Source organism: Meleagris gallopavo, chromosome Z, assembly GCF_905368555.1.
Source record: "Meleagris gallopavo chromosome Z, MGAL_WU_HG_1.1, whole genome shotgun sequence".
Classification (NCBI taxonomy): domain Eukaryota; kingdom Metazoa; phylum Chordata; class Aves; order Galliformes; family Phasianidae; genus Meleagris; species Meleagris gallopavo.
In genome coordinates, this window is record NC_139435.1 from 43,705,633 (window position 1) to 43,721,485 (window position 15,853).

Here is a 15,853-nt window from a genome sequence, read left to right on the forward strand (position 1 = left end):
CAGAAGAACGCTTTGTATTATTTAAGAGTTGTATTTTTTCCAATAAACTGTCTTTTATCGCTTTCATAAAGTGCCAAAGTCCATTCTTTTTCTCTTGACAGACAAGCAGTAAAAAAAAAGGAGAGCTCCAGCTCTCTCAGCTTGTCCTCACAGGGGAGCTGCTCCTCTGATCATCTTTGTGGTCCCACTCTGGACCCATTCCAACAGCTGCATGTCCTTTTTGTGTTGGAGGCCCGTGAACTGCATGCAGGTGGGTTCTCATATGAGTGGAATAGAGGGGCAGAATCACTTCACCCGACCTCCTGGTCATGCTTTTTAAAATGCAACCCAGGATCCAGGTGGCCTTCAGGGCTGCAAGAGCACACTGCTGGCTGATGTTAGTCTTCCATCAACCGACATCCCCAAATCCCTCTCCTCAGGGCTGCTCTCAAGCTATCCTCTGCCCAACTTGCATCAGTGCTTGGGGCTGCCTTGACCCAGGTGCAGGACCTGGCACTTGGCTTTGTTGAACTTCATAGGGTTGGCATGGGTCCACCTCTCAAGCCCATCCAGGTCCCTCTGGATAGCATCCTTTTCCTCTGGTGTGTCAACTGCAGTACTCTGCTTGGTGTCATCTGTAAACTCACTGAGGGAACTCTCAATCCTGTCCACATTGCCTACAGTGATGTTCAACAGTGCCGGACCCAGCACAGATCCCTGAGGAATGCCACTCATCACCAGTCTCCACTTGGACACTGTGCTGTTTACCAGAACTCACTGAGTGTGACCGACCACCCAATTCCTTATCCAAGAAGTGGTGCAACAGTCAAATCCATTTTTCTCCATTTTGACAGCCAGAATGTTGTATGGGATTTCTACTGCAAATCAATGGTTTCTTCCAGTGCTGGAGTAAAAATAATGGTAAAAGCCTTCTGATTGGGCACTTCTCTTAAAAAATCTGGAAAAGAAACTGCTAAGAAAGTATATATTTCCGGTAATTTTAGGAATGAGTCAAGCATCTTCTAAGAAAGATTGCTTTCCCGTGTTGTATTTCTTTGTCACTGACTTCAAAGATTAACGTGGAAAGCGTCCGCATTTCTTGCTTTGCAACCTAGCTTCCTTTTGAACAATGGCTGTTATCTTCTTCAGAAAGCACACTGTTCTTGTCTTCATTTTAATATCAGCGTGACCCATAAATTGGATAGGACCAAAAACACGTTATTTCCAGCCTTGCAGTAACTTTTTAACAACAGTTAATTCTTCAGATGTAAGAAAGAACTAAAGAACTTCTACAGACTTATTTAGTTTAAGTTTTCCCATACTGAAATATTTTTGCCACTCCTGCTTCTGATCACATGAAAGTGGAAAAACTGAACCTGAAGATACTTTTATTCTGTTCTCCTGAATGTGTGTGTGTTGCTTGTGTTTGTTTGAATGGCATCTGCTCCCCCTCATGAAAAAGGCTTTGACTGGGAGCATAGTCTAAGATGCTCAGCTGGAAGGTGCAAAGAAATTCTGCTGATCTATGGGAGCCAGATAACAGGGAACGCACATGAACATCGAAGTTGATCCATACAAGCTGGAGATGCCTAGGAATTTGCTTTGCTTGCCAGCAAGCACTGAAGTCTATCCTGCTCCCTTTTGGCTTGAAACTTACAGTTTCAACTAGTTCCAGTGTGCTGGATGAAGTACTTGCCTTTATCTTAAAGGATTTTCATGCATTTAGAAACCCAACTTTTTTGGTCTCCTTATATTAAAAACTAGTTTTGTGAACTAAAATGACTCTTAGTGAATCCAGTAGATCTGCTGGAAGGCGTGAAAACAAAGAAATAGAGACCGCCTATAGCCAAGGTACAGAGTCCTTTTTCACAGAATCACAGAACCCTTAAGGTTGGAATAGACCTCTAAGTTCATCAAGTCCAACCCCATACCATCCCCACCATTCCCACTAGCCAACCCCGTCAGAGCCACCTCTATGTGCCTCTTGAACACCTCCAGGGTTCGTGACTCCACAGCCTTCCTGGGCAGCCTGTTTCAAGGCATACATTTCTCTGGAAGACTAGGTTTATGAAAGTCCAGCAGAGAGACATGATCAAATTTTTGAGTTGAAGGTCTGATTGCAATATTCCACTTGAAAATTTGCAGTTACGTCAATTGAAAATGGAGTTGCAAACAGAAATGGATGATTTTTTCCAGAATTCAAAGAGAAATGATGGTGCGCCAGAAACAAAAATTCAAAATGTTGATGAATCAAGCTCTTCCTACCAACTATGGGAGAAGCGCTTTGAAATTTATTTTCTTACTCTCTTCTCTGACTAATAAGTCTGTCTGATGACTTTTCCCTCTTCTAACATTTTTAAAAGTATGGATCATTAACATACAAAACGCACAGCTTCAGCAATCTGTTGAGAACTAAGGACAGAAAACATCAGTTTCAAAAAGTTACTTTTTTGTCCAAGAGAAAAAGACACCTACTTTATTCTAGACAGCACAATCCCTACCCCAGAAGCCTGGGATAGATTTATAGAAGCCCTAGTTCCTCTAGGTGTGCCATGAAAATCAGTGTTACCTTGGAGAAATCATCTGAACGTTTTTGTGCATTTTGTGTCGGTGAAGAAACATGACCAAAAAAAAACCCCAATTACAAAACAAAGAGGATGGGATCAATCTCTAGACCTCACCAACATTTTATAGACAAATTCAACAGTGAGAGCAGGAAAAAGAACAGCTGAGCCTGAAAGGTTCTCCTGCCTCTTCATAAATGAAACATCAGCCCAGAAGTAAACATGACCAAAAAAAAAAAATCCCAACTATAAAACAAAGAGAATGGGATCAAACTCTAGACCTCACCAACATTTTATAGACAAATTCAACAAATGAAAGCAGGCAAAAAGAACAACTGAGCCTGAAAGGTGCTGCTGCCTCTTCATAAATGAAACATCAGCCCAGAAGTAAACTTGAAAATCAATGATTTTGTAACTCAAGAAGCACAGAACACAAGCAAAAATTATCATTCAGATGCTTTGAGACCTGGGGTCTGCCCTGTTGGTAATCTCATTTCAGAGTGGCTTTGACTCACTGGTATTTCTTGGTACAGCACAAAAGACCTCATCTGCCAACCTCTTAGAGCTTTGATCTCCTATTAATAAAAATCCATGTGTATGTCTTTTACTCATGTACTAATCACTTTTATGTAAGCAACACTCACACCTGTATGTCTCATCAACCATGTGTTTTTCTAGATAGTTGGTAGACACCAGCAGTTTTTACATAGTATTTCTTTCGTATTTTGAGCAAACCTCAGACTCGATTTTTTTACAGCATTCCCTGAACTAGCAATATTTGAGAACTCAGCTGCAAAACTGCAGGCATGTTTCACCCTTCTTGACAGATGAAAGTAGTGTAGACTGATAGCACTTTGTTTATCAGCAGCGCTACACTTGCAGCTGTAGCTTCAGCCTAGCCATAGTCAGGAAAAGAGTATGGTTGTTACTGAGCAGGACATGCAAACCTCTGAAGAAGAAGTGCACATTTCTCTAGTCATGATCTCCAAACTTTCTTGCTTGCTTCTTTTAATGTCTTCAGTTGCTGCAGAGGACCACTGGCCGGGCACTCAGAGTTTGTCCAGCTTCAGGACAACACGTGAATACATTTTAGTTCATATTTGTGTTCCACTGCTGTGACTTCATTCACTAAGTGCTAGGGAGGCAGTCTGCAAGACCAGAAATGCAGATGGGATGGAATATAGTCATTGCAAAACATAGCCTGTGCCAGAAATAATAGACAAAATCCATGGAATCATTCTATAGTTTATAGTGAAACCTAAATATCCATATCTTGTATCAACAATTTCAACAATTGTAGACAACAAACACGGCGGTTTCCTTTTGCACTTCTTGCCTTCTCTCCTGGCTTGAATCAGTTCCTCATTCCAGCCAGAGCTCAACACCTTGACTTTGGTTTTCCATATTGCTGCCTGAAGGCCATGACAGATCTGAAATGGGCTGCATTTGAAGTGAATCAGTGGGCAAAAGGGAAAATAGATAATCTTTGCATGTGGGTATGGGAATGGGCAATAAAGACTACTGCCGGAGTCTTTCCTCAGGGTGGAGAATGTACTTGTATCTATCCATACGTTTCTGGAAGAGCAGTTCTTGCACTGCAGGCTAGCAGGGCTATTTTTCTGGAAATGGTTTCTCTTGTTTGCTTCAGGGTTTTTTTGTATGTTTGTTTGTTTTTGTTTTAAGTAGGACAGCAGCTTGTCTACAGAAGGTGTGGGCCAAGGTTTTGTGTCTTCTGTCACAGCAAATGAAGAACAATGTGCTGGTCCTAAATGCTGGGCAGAGCTGACCTAAGCAAGAGGTTTAAAATGCTGCGTAGTCAATGAGAGGGGATGAAGGTGATCTGTAGGGCAGAGAACAAAAATATTAAACAGAGCAAATCAGAGAGTAGCCTCCTGGTCATTTATTTTCAAGAAAGAAACAATCAGAACTCAAGCGGAAACAGGCTTCATAGGGATGCAGAGCACAGAAATCCTGTGCTGTGAGAAGGAAGATCGCTGAGTCTAGCAAACAAAGCCTGACACACAGCTGAGCTGAGGTGAGGTCTGAGATGCAATATGATGGCTTCCAACAATCGTGTGTGTTCTCAACTCAGCCAGGGGAGTGAAACTGCTTTTTAAATTGAAGGACACTGCTCCACAATTACCACAACAGGATAAGCTGCCAATAACTAAACTTGGAAAACGAGGAGTAATGGCCTAAAAGATGAACATAGGAAGTTCCGTACTATCACATGGAAGACCTTCTGTATGGTAAGGGTGACAGAGCACAGGAACAGGTTGCCCTGAGATGTTATGGAGTCTCCTTTCATGGAGATATCCAAGGCCCGGCAGAACGCCTATCCTGAGTGACCTATGGCAGGATATCTGCTGTAGCAGGGGGGCTGGACTCGATGATCTCTTGAGGTCCATTCCAACCCCTGTGATTCTGTGAATATTTTAACCTGCCAAGAGATGCAGACCTAGGACTAGCTACAGAAGAATAGTGCAGTGAGGGAGAGTACAGAAGAAGGGAACTATTTCTCTTCTGAGAAAGAAATAATTGACATAAAGCTTGATATAAAGCATAAAAATGCAGCTGTCTTCGGATCTCGAGAAGGAACTTGCTGGTTCTGGCCAGTGTTGCCTCTTCTTTGTTTTTAATGTTTTCCTGATTATTTAAACACATAAACAAACATGAAAGATTTAAATAAATATGAGCATGTTTCTTTACTGCTGCAAATATGTGCATTTTGTAAAACGCACCAGAGCAGAACAAGGAAGCCAAAGGTTTCCATTAATAAAAAGGACGATCTTCAGACCCTGCTGATGTAACTAGGCCAGTTTTTTTCTGAGGAAAACCAAGTCCTACGGAACCTGGCCAGTTGCCCAGCAGCTGTCACGTAAACTTCTGAAGACATCTACTTTCACACCACATCAAATATTACCCCCCAATCATCTCTCTCCATATTTGAATTTTCCATTACTTTTCCTTGATTTTCCAATCAAATGTAAAAAGAAGTAATCCGTTACACAACTTGGTGGAAACTCACAATAACTAAAAATGCAACAAAGTGGATAAACAGTGTCTACTTCATTGGCTTTGAATTCAACTACTAACAGTTGAATGGAACAGCAATTTAACACAGGCCTGCACATAAAGGTATAACCAAAAAATGACATGCATCATCAAAATTACATCATCAAGATTTCTTATTAGAGCCATCACTATTTAGAATATTTTCTTGTGAGAACGTGCCTTTGTGTGACAGGCCTTCACTATTTGTGGCTGCAGAATTTACATGTCTGCAAGCTCAAATAAAAAATGATTTGGACGCTCAGGATATACAGAACCCTGCTATAGCATCCCTGTTCACAAAAAACAAACAAACAAACAAAACCAACAAATAATAGTCATCTAGTTTTCAAGCAGACCATCTGAGAGTATGAAAAATTGCCCCACCCCACACAAATTAGAATCCAAAGAACCAGAGTTTATGTATGTTCTGCAAAGTTACCAGATCTTCAGTTAAAACCTTTCATTACTGTCTTCTGCTTGTTTTGTGGATCTATAAGGCTTCTTATGGATATCAGTATTAACAGTTCAGTTTAACTTGATTTCTATGTCTGTATGAGGAACGGTGAAGACTAGTATCAAAGCCGACTTAATTGCATTGTGGAAGTCTTGCCCAGGTGGCATCAAGAAAAGGCCAAATCTCTAAAAGACCACATTCCCCAGGGTACTGTTTAGAGATTATAAAACAAAAGAAAAAGAAGAAGAAAAATATCTGATGGAGTATAGGGAAATGCCTTACTGGAGTGCGGTGTTCCCAATTATTTGACAGTGTATTGTCAGCTAATCAGAAATAAGGGCACAGAACTGTATTTCCTGTGTGAAATTTATAATTTACATCTTTATGATTCAGAAATAAATGCCTTGGAGCTCACAAGCCTGTGAGCAAAACAGCTGCTGAGCTGACAGTGAGTCTTCGTCTTCCTCCTCTGCTCTGCTGCAGCCACCTCCACTCTCCCAGCAGAAACACGAAAGCCTGGGTAGTCCGGTCCCTCTCAGGCCCACTTCCAAGGCTTTCTGGGTAAGCAGGTGCACACATCCCTCCCGCTGAGGAGTTTGGCCTACGCCATTTCAACCTGGAACTAGCTCCACCCGGGCGGGGCCCTTTGTGACCTGTCCCTGTGACACCCAGGGATAGCTGGCACCGACATAGCGGCCCCGCAGTGTCCGGCAGGACAGCGAGGCTATAGGTCAGGAGCGTGCGGGTCTGGCGAGGAGCCCCCGAGCGCACTCCACGTTGTTTCCCTATACCCTTGGCAGCCCCACATCTGCCCCCACCCCATCCTCAGTCCTCATCCTGCAGGATGGAGGGGAAACCCCCTAGACACCCCAAGGTGGCCTGGGCAGAGAGTGAGGCTCCCCAGGAGAGGAGAGCTCCACTGGAGCCCTACGAAGTGACCGAGGTGCAGCCACTGCATGCTGGTGAGTGAGGTCCCCAGCGGGCTGGGCAGGGCTGGGGCAGCGAGTGCCCCCTGCTCGATACCAGAGCTCCTTGTCCTGACAGGCACGAGCTGACTGTGCCAGGGGAGTGGGCCCAGGGCTGGAGAGGGCAGAGCTCCTTCCTCTGCTCGCGCCTGCCTTTGACCCCTCTACAGCACTGCTCACTCTCTTCCTTGGTTAGATGCTGACTGGCTGCTTGTGTGTGAAGAGGAAAAGGAGGCCGTTGATTGCATCGAAGCCTATGTCATCAGCAAGGAAAAGGTACTAGCAGCCGTCTCCATCATGGCTGTGCCTGCATCTGCTGATGGTCCCTCTGGCTCTGCTTTCAGGCTGCAGGAGGGCTGCTGCCCTGCGGGCCTCCCACACTGCTCCACACCCTGCAACGCTCGGTCCCCCTGGCCGTGGCTCTCCCGGCTCACATTCCTTGGTCTCTGTGTGTCCGCCAGAATCTGGAGCAGAAGATGCAGTTCCTGAACAGTATTTGCACACTGTGCAGCACGGCTGGAAAGAAGGGCTTGACAGAGAGCCTGGATGTCTTCTGCTTCCTAAACGATGTGCCACAGAACATCGAGGTGAGGAGACATGGCACCCGGGTACCTGCACTCCTGACGAGGACAGGGCACGGGCAGAGGGAGGCAGGGAAATTGTGCACAGACACCAGTGTGCCCCTGATAGGGCTCCAGGTGTTGCTGAGACCTCAGCAGTGGAGGTGGACAGCAGCATCTGTGTGCCAGTGTTGGTCAAGGGGCACTGGGGCTACTCAGGCCCTAGCAGGGTTTGCTGGTGCTGGGTGCCGGTGGCTGCCAGGTGCCATCCCGGTTGTGCTTTGCAGATTCTACTGTGTGAGGAGCCCAGGGAGCAGCTGAGCACAGCACTGATATACCACTGCATCAATGCTATCGCTGCCTTGAGGTAACTGTCCAGCCCATGGTTTTGCCAGCACATCCCCTGGGCACGATCCTGGTGGCCCTGATGCAGCTCCCCACAGGGTCTTGGCTCTTGCCCCAAAGCTGGTGGCATCAGGACTGTCCTCTGACCCAGGCCAGCCCCATGGAGGAGGAGGTGCCTTCCGGCAGGGCTCCCCATCCATCCCAGGGAGTCCTGCCTGGGGGAGGACCTGTTCCACCCCTGCCTCAGCACAGAGACACTGCTCCTAACATCAAGGTCTCTCTATTTGCAGTGAAGTGAACGCAATTTCAGAGGACAAAATACTACATCTCTTAAATGTGTCCTGCAATGTCATCTTCTACCTTCCTCCAACGAGCGTCTTGAACGCTTACCTCTACAACCAAGTACGTAGTACCAGGTGCAACTACTGAACCTCAGGCCTCTGGGCTGCTTCCTGGATTCTTTGTGTCCAGAGGTTAAGAAAGATCCTTGCAGGGCGGGCTCTCAGCCTTGCTGCCCCTCACCCCTTACCCTTCAAGCCCTGGGCCCGGCAACACCCTGTGCTTGCAGACTGGTCTGCGCACAGCAGCTTTACAGCCCCAGGGTCTCCGTGTGTGTGGATGTGTGGGTGTCCTTCCTTGGCAGCCTTGGCAGAGGAGTTCAGAGCAGTCTCCTGGCAGTGAGAGCAACCTCTGAAAGACTTCCACAACCCACTCTACTCTTTACAGACCCTGACAGCTATGAACAACATGCTACAGATCGTGCTAGACAGCCGTCTGTCTATAACCACTGTCAATAATCGGCTGCAGAGTATCTTCAAGGTGTGTCTATTGTAGAGCTCTGCCCCCAGAGGTCCCTTTAGTAGAATTGGAGCCCTCTCCTTGGAAACGGCACTGGCAGCAGCTGGAGCTGGCAAGCCACCCCAGCGGCAGTAGCCCCATGATGGGCTTGGCTCGAGCTCAGGGGAAGCGTGCATGGAGGCTGTGGTTCCAGCCAGGAGCTCGGCAGACCTGCTTCTGCTGGAGTGGGCATCAGCAGCTCCCAGGCTAACCAGCAGCTCCTCTCCTCACAGTTGCTGCTGTCCTATACCTATTCTGGGATCAGAATTGTGCGTGAGAGGACCATGGAGCAGATCTGGAAGCTTTGTGGTTTCATGGCCAGCACTTTCAGGCAGCAGGTAAGGAGGCCTGCTCCCTCCTCTTCTTTTTGCATCCCAGAGCTGCCTCTACGGCTCAGGGGTACCTGAGAAACGAGCTTGGGCACGGGTGGGGGAGCCCTCAGCACGTTTCTGCCCTGAAGCAAGTGTCTTCTTTTGCCCTTTTCCTCTGGTCTTCCCCCTCCAGACCGTGTTCTCATACTCAGTTTGACTTGTCTTCCCTCCCTTTTTTCCTTCCTACCATAGCTGCTTAGAAAATTCCTCGACCCTCCTCAGACTACAGGCATCGTCTTTATGACCCTTGAAAAGACCATTGCTGACTGCAGCTCTGAGGACAAGGAGTATGCCAGGATTATACTGGACTTGGTTTTGAAAGACCCTGGCACCTGGCTAACAGAAGTAAGCACTCAGATGCTCTTGGGCATCTGTAGCCATTTTAAGCCAGCACAGAGCACTGGGAAGAGCAGTAATCTCAGTGGCAGCAGGGCAAATGGCTGCAGTACGGCTGCAGCAGTATTCTCCTTCTGTCCTCCCAACAGGTGCCAGAGATTCTGAAGTTCATCCGCAGAAAGCTGAAAAGCAGCAGCGCGCCTGCTCAGGAGATCTTCCTGTCAGTGCTTGACGTGCTGGCATGCCAGTTTCCCACAGATGTGTTAACAAGCATGCTGATCCATCTACCACACAGTGACAGGTATCAGCCCTGACAGCCCTACACGTTTGTTCCACGAGAAGGGCTCAGAGGTGCTCCTGCTGCCAGAGCCAAGGAAAGCTACAGGACACCCCCGAGGAGCAGGCCCTCCATCCCACTGTGCTTTCTAGTGCCAGTGGGCTGGGCTGCTCAGGGCTGCAGCAGCTCACACCCACCAAGGCAGCCCAGTGCCTCCCATCAGGCTCCTGCCCTGCCCCTCAGGGAAGGCCACCTCAGCCCTTCCTGCTTGCCCAGGCCAGGCCCCCTAGGCCTTCCCAAGCATGTGGGGTGGCAGGGCCAAGGCTGCAGCACTTGCAGCACCATAGCACCGTGGCTGAGGCAGCCCTGCTGACACAGCATTGCTCTTTCTTTGCAGCACTACCCGGGAGATCTGGAAGATGATGCTTACCATGCGAGAACCTTCAGAAAAGATCTTGGATGAACTGTGCAACCTTCTCCAGGATGAAGAGCGATGCAGTATCACCACAATGGGGATGGGCTTCCTTCATCTGACTGTGAGTAACTGGACAAGGCACTGTGCTGTCCTTCAGGGCTCTCTTTGCCCAGCTCCCTGCCTCCCCCCCCGCCTTCATCCCCAGACTGGAAACTTGGGGCAGGACAGGGGCAGAGCTGGGGCTGTGGCTTGGGCTAGGGAGAGGCACGGCCTCCGCACAGGCTGAGCAGGCGGCAGGGCCAGGCAGAAGTTCCCATGGCCACTCCCGTCTGGTGCCATTTTTGTGCCAGCTTCTCAAAGGTCAATTGCTCTTCAAAGGCGTGAGAGCAAGAGCCTGTGCTTGTCCGAGGGCAGGAGGAGCAAGCCTTGTCCCTGGCAGCACAGCTTGGTTGTTCTCAGTGATGTGAGGCTTCTGTGTTGGGGCCCAGCCTGGCTGCTGTGCAAAGCATCTTCTGCCAAGGCTTACTTTCAGACCCTCCAGTGCTCGTTTTTCTACCAGCATGAGGTGCCACAGCAGAAATGCGGAGCCAAACAGGCAGCGAGTGCCCTGAAGGCATTGCTGAGGGCTAGCCCTGTCTCACCTGCGGTGTGGTGCCTGGGAAGCTCTGCTTTGGCCTTGTGGGGTGTCTGGGGGAGCACTCTGAGGCACAGGCACCCCGTGCTGGAAACCTGCTGCAGTGCTATGCACAACTGCACAGCACCTTTGTGCAGAATGTGACTCCGAAGCATTTACTTTTGCATCAGCAATAGCAGTGGCTGGGGGGCAAGCGGCTGCAGTGACAGCAGCATTCTCCCCGTATTCTTGCAACAGGTGCCAGAGATTCTGGGGTCCATCCAGAGAAGCCTGGAAAAGAGCAGTGAATCGCTTCAGAAGACACTCTTCTCACTGCTGGACATTCTGACCTTCCAGTTTCCCGGAGATGTCCTGAGGAGTGTTTTGATCGACCTCCCCCAGTGTGACAGGTACCAGCCCAGACAGCCCCGCATGTTTGTTCTATGAGAAGAGCAGGGCTCAGAGATGCTCCTGTTGCCAGAGCCAAGGAAAGCTGAAGGACACCCCCGAGGAGCAGGACTTCCATCCCACTGTGCTTTCCAGTGCCGGTGGGCTGCTCAGGGCTGCAGCAGCCAATGTTGACCATGGCAGCCCAGAGCCTCCCATCAGGCTCCTGCCCTGCCCCTCGGGGAAGGCCATCTCAGCCTGGGGCCAGGCCGGGCCCCCAGGCCTCCCCAAGCACACGCGGTGGCAGAGCCTGGGCTGCAGCACAGCCTGGGGCCTGCCGGGCCTGCCTGAGCCATGGCGCTATGGCTGAGGCAGCCCTGATGACACAGCACCGCTCTTTGTTTGCAGCGTTACCCTGGACATTTGGAACAGGATACTTCCCATGCTGGAAACTTCAGAGAGGATCTTGGATGAACTGAGCAATGTTCTCCAGGACCAACAGTTGTGCGAGATATTTAACATCACCACAGCGGAGTTGGGCCTCCTTCACTTGACTGTGAGTTACTGGACAAGGCATTAGTGCTTGCCTTTGGGGCTTTCCTTGCCCAACTCCCTGCCTCCCCCAGCCTTCCTCCCCAGACTGGAAACCTGAGACAGGGCTGTTGCAGAGTCAGAGCCACGGCTGGGGCCGGGGAGAGCCATTGCCTCCATGCAGGCTGAGCAGGCTTTAGTGCCTGTGGCCACCCACGGCTGGTGCCTCTTTTGTGCCAGCTCCTGCTGGTCAGGCACTCCTCAAAGGCTTCTGAAGGTCAAAGGACAGGTGGAGCAGGCCAGAAAGTCGTCTTGCATAGTGCTAGGCCTGGGCCGCAGAGGGATGGTGGGGCCTTCCAAAGGCGCTGCTGCCCCAGGCTAGGCTGTGTCTCCCCATTGCCCAGCCCTGCACTGCAAGAGGAGCCAGGAGCTGCAAGGTGCAGGGAGTCCTGCTGCCTCTGCCTGGTTCTCATTGCTGCCTTTGTTTCAGATGATGCATCCTACTGAAGAGATCCTGAAAGAGCTGTGTAAGCCAGCACAGCTCCAGAGACTTCTGAAGATTGAAAGCCCGCCACTGCTCTGGCTGGTGCTCAGAAGCCTTGTCCTCCTCCTGTCCAAGGAACCTGACATGGTGAGCAGGACCTAGTCAAATGAAGCCCTCCTGTGGGCAGCCTGGCGCTGGGGCGGTGGGCAGCATTGTGCCTTGGCCTTGCCCGAGGCTCAGGAGTTGGGGTGATGGCCATGGTGGGGCCTGGTGGCTGCCTGGGGAGATTTCCAGGAGTTTTCCAGATGGGGCCTGTTGGAAAAGGGGGTGGCTGAGCAGGGGGCATGGCGTCCTTGCTCGCCTGCCCTTCTTCTCCTACCTTTCCCATCACTATAAGTGGTGTGCCTGACCAGAGTCTGCCGCTGTTATTCCTGTGGCAGCTGCCAACAAGCAGAGCGTGTGGCTGGTGCTCTGTAATCAGAACTTTTAGGCCAGGGTGGCCGCTGTCCTCTTGATGAAAAGGAAACTGTGTGTTTTGTACAGGCAAGAGAAATACGGACCCTGCTTCCAGCCGTCATGGAGGCCTTGCGGTTTGCCAATACCTCCATTACTCTGAAGGTGCTGAAGATCTTCAGAAATATAATGTGCCATCTGGGGAAACGGCATGCCAGTTCCATTGCTCTGAAGCTGGCTGTGAAGATTCTGCCTCTTTTTAATCATGTAAGTCTGCTGTGGGAGGCTGAGCTCCATGAGTGGGTGCTCGACCGGAGGGCCTTCTCCTTTCTTTGCTTCTCCGGTTCTCGAGAATGAGATGTCTTCCGGGCTCTGCAGCCCAATGGGCCTTGTCCCTGGCAGCATAGCTCGGTTGTTCTTGGTGGCGTGAGGTCCCTGTGCTGGGGCCCAGCCTGACCGCTGTGCCAAGCATCTTCTGCCAAGGTTTATTTTCAAACCCTCCAGTGCACCCTCTTCTACCAGCGCCAGGCATTCTCTCCAGGTGCCATAGCAGGGAGTTGGAGGCTGAGTAGGCAGCGAGTGCCGTGAAGGCAGTGCCGAGGGCCAGCCCTATGTCCTGTTTGTCCTGGTGCTTGAGGAGCTCTGCTTTGAGCTGGTGGAGTGGCTGGGGGAGCACTCTGAGGCACAGGCACCCCATGTTGGAAACCTGTTGCACTGCTTTGCACGGCTGCACAGCGCCTTTGTGCGGAGTGTTGACTCCAAAGCATCTCCTTTCATGCCAGCCACGCCTACGCTCGTGCTCACCATGGGCAGTGAGAGTGTGTTGCTGAGGTCCGCCTGTTCTCCTCCCTCAGGTGTCAAGTGAAGTGCGAGACAACTCCATCTACCTCTTCAAAGATCTGATGGACGCTGTGCTGTGGTATAAGAAGGGAAACATGAAGAATGTTGTGTGCAAGGCCCTGCTTCCTCTGCTATTTCAGATGAGTGACAAGACCACGAGCGTAGCACAGGTATAAATTATAGACCTGACCAGCATGCGGGCAAGGGTGTGCTGACACCTCAGCGGTGACAGCGATGGTCTGGGAATTGAGAGCGAGTTCAGCAAGAACTCAAATACTGAGAAGTGTGTCTGTGGTGCCACCTCCTTGCATCTGTTGTTCCTTAGGCATCTGGGGAAGCCCTTGTGGCTTGTGCAAAATTCCTGAAGTGGGAGGAGCTCGAGCACTGGGCCCAGGAGGAGAACACAGTGGGGATCAGGATGTGTTTGGTAAGGACAGTCACACAGCCCATACCTTTTTGCTGGGGGAAAGGGGATGCTGTCAGGAGGGGTTGTACCAGTGGCTGGGGAGGCTCTGCAAGCTCCATGCCTTTCTGCTCTTCTGCAGCTGCACCAGGACAAGATGAGTGTGAAAGGATACCTGAGACAGAGCCTGCCATACCTGAAGGATTCTCAGGCCTCCTTGCGATGCGAGGCTGTCAAATTCATTGGTGAGCCCAACCGCTGGGTCCTTCTTTGGGCCCTGCCCTGGCAGCAAGGTGCAGCCTTGCAGACCCCAGAACATCCTGCCCATACCAGTAGCCCCGATGGGTGCCTTGCTCAGGTCCTGCCTCGGGCACTGTCCCTGCCTGCGACACGGGAGGGGAAGCAGCTGGGCTGGCTGGGCTGCACTCTGTGCTCCGTGGGGAGCGGGGGTCTGATGGGAGCTCTTTCCCTAGGGCTGGCTGTGCAGTACTCCAGGGAACAAAGTAAGGAAGTGCTGGATGAAATCTGCAGTGGTGAGTGAGGGCAGTGCTGCGCGTGCTGGGGCTGGGGGCCGGGGGGCAGAGCCTGGGCAGTGTGCAGCTGTGCCTTGCCGCAAGGCAATGCTGCAGGGGCAAGGGAGCATTCCTGGAGCAGGTGGGGCACTCCTGAGCAGTGGCTTCCAGCTGATCCCTCAGTCTCACATGCTCCTCTGGGCCTAGAAGAACAATGAGTGAGGCTGGTAGGGTCAGGAGGGAATGCTGGTGGCTCTGTGCAAGTCAGTGGGTTTCATCTCAGCTCTGTTTCCTTCTGTTGCAGCCCTTCAGCCTTTGGAAGATGACGTCTATCTGTCAGTCCGTTTCCTGGCAGCCCAGACAATACAGACTCTGACACATCGAAGGCAGCAGGCACCATCAGCAGGGAGCAGGCTCTCAGCACTTTGCTGCTGGCCCTGCATGGCCATCTAAAATTCTTGTGCAGAGACATTGCTATGACACGCATTCCTGTCATGCAAGACAGATCCCTTCAACAATGGAAGGAACCCAGGAGCACGGACATCCTGAAACAAAGAACAGGAACCGAGCTGGTTAGGACTGGGTCTGTACTTGGTGACTGACAAAGGTGAAAAGTACACCAGAAAGCCTTTGTGAGGAAGACTTGGAGAAGACCTCTGCCTGTGACCACCAGAGAGCAGCACGCGTGCACGCAGAGGCGGAACGTATCGTAATGATTTCCCCAACCTAATTGGAACGATATGATGAGATCTTGGAACAGTTTGAGCAAGCTTAACCCACCTGGTAACCCACCTGATGTGTCATCTTATCTATATGTATGATTTTGTATGCTAAATAAGCAACCAACAAGTGTTTTGTTGTGCGAGTTAGGAGTCATCACCCTCGCACCCACCACCATAATAAACATACCAACTTTATAACCTTCCATGCCTTATGGAGTTTGATTCTGTATGTTGCATCCATCCTTACAAAGAGGATTCTAATTAAAACTCAGATTGCAAGGCGGCTCCCTTGGTGTCCTCCTGTGTTGAGCTTATGTGCAAAGTTTCTGTAGCGGTGGGCTGCAGGAGTCAGCACGTAAGCTGACAGTACTCAGCTGGGAAATGCTGTTGATTCTCTCCAGGGGCACAAGAGGCCTCGGGTAGGGATACAGATCCTTTGGAGAACTGGACAATCAGCAACAGCATGCAGTTCCGTTGAAGAAAATAAAAGAATTCCATCTACATGCTAACCAATCGATCATGGAGGCGTTATGCATGATTCACGCCTGCATCCAATCAGAAGAACGCTTTGTATTATTTAAGAGTTGTATTTTTTCCAATAAACTGTCTTTTATCGCTTTCATAAAGTGCCAAAGTCCATTCTTTTTCTCTTGACAGACAAGCAGTAAAAAAAAAGGAGAGCTCCAGCTCTCTCAGCCTGTCCTCACAGGGGAGCTGCTCCTCTGATCATCTTTGTGGTCCCACTCTGGAC

At 50.2% G+C, this 15,853-nt stretch overlaps 1 protein-coding gene across 1 annotated transcript; it reads left to right on the top strand.

Annotated features, from left to right (window-relative positions):
- Positions 1 to 6,895: 6,895 nt before the first annotated feature.
- On the top strand, positions 6,896 to 15,672 carry LOC109364794 (maestro heat-like repeat-containing protein family member 7). The gene is made up of 19 exons (XM_085213077.1): positions 6,896 to 7,013; positions 7,213 to 7,292; positions 7,478 to 7,603; positions 7,864 to 7,943; positions 8,212 to 8,323; positions 8,648 to 8,740; positions 8,992 to 9,096; positions 9,322 to 9,474; positions 9,615 to 9,766; positions 10,140 to 10,278; positions 11,029 to 11,180; positions 11,566 to 11,713; positions 12,179 to 12,319; positions 12,716 to 12,892; positions 13,480 to 13,635; positions 13,791 to 13,892; positions 14,011 to 14,113; positions 14,342 to 14,401; positions 14,685 to 15,672. Exons 1-19 carry the CDS (start codon positions 6,896 to 6,898, stop codon positions 14,831 to 14,833), a joined length of 2,346 nt encoding a protein of 781 aa, XP_085069203.1. The 3' UTR covers positions 14,834 to 15,672.
- Positions 15,673 to 15,853: the final 181 nt, after the last annotated feature.

Excerpts from the sequence above, each read along its gene's own strand:
- LOC109364794 (XM_085213077.1), top strand. The coding sequence starts at position 6,896 with ATGGAGGGGAAACCCCCTAGACACCCCAAGGTGGCCTGGGCAGAGAGT. Across the intron at positions 8,324-8,647 it reads ACGCTTACCTCTACAACCAA|ACCCTGACAGCTATGAACAA; the intron begins GTACGTAGTACC and ends TACTCTTTACAG. Across the intron at positions 9,097-9,321 it reads CCAGCACTTTCAGGCAGCAG|CTGCTTAGAAAATTCCTCGA; the intron begins GTAAGGAGGCCT and ends TTCCTACCATAG.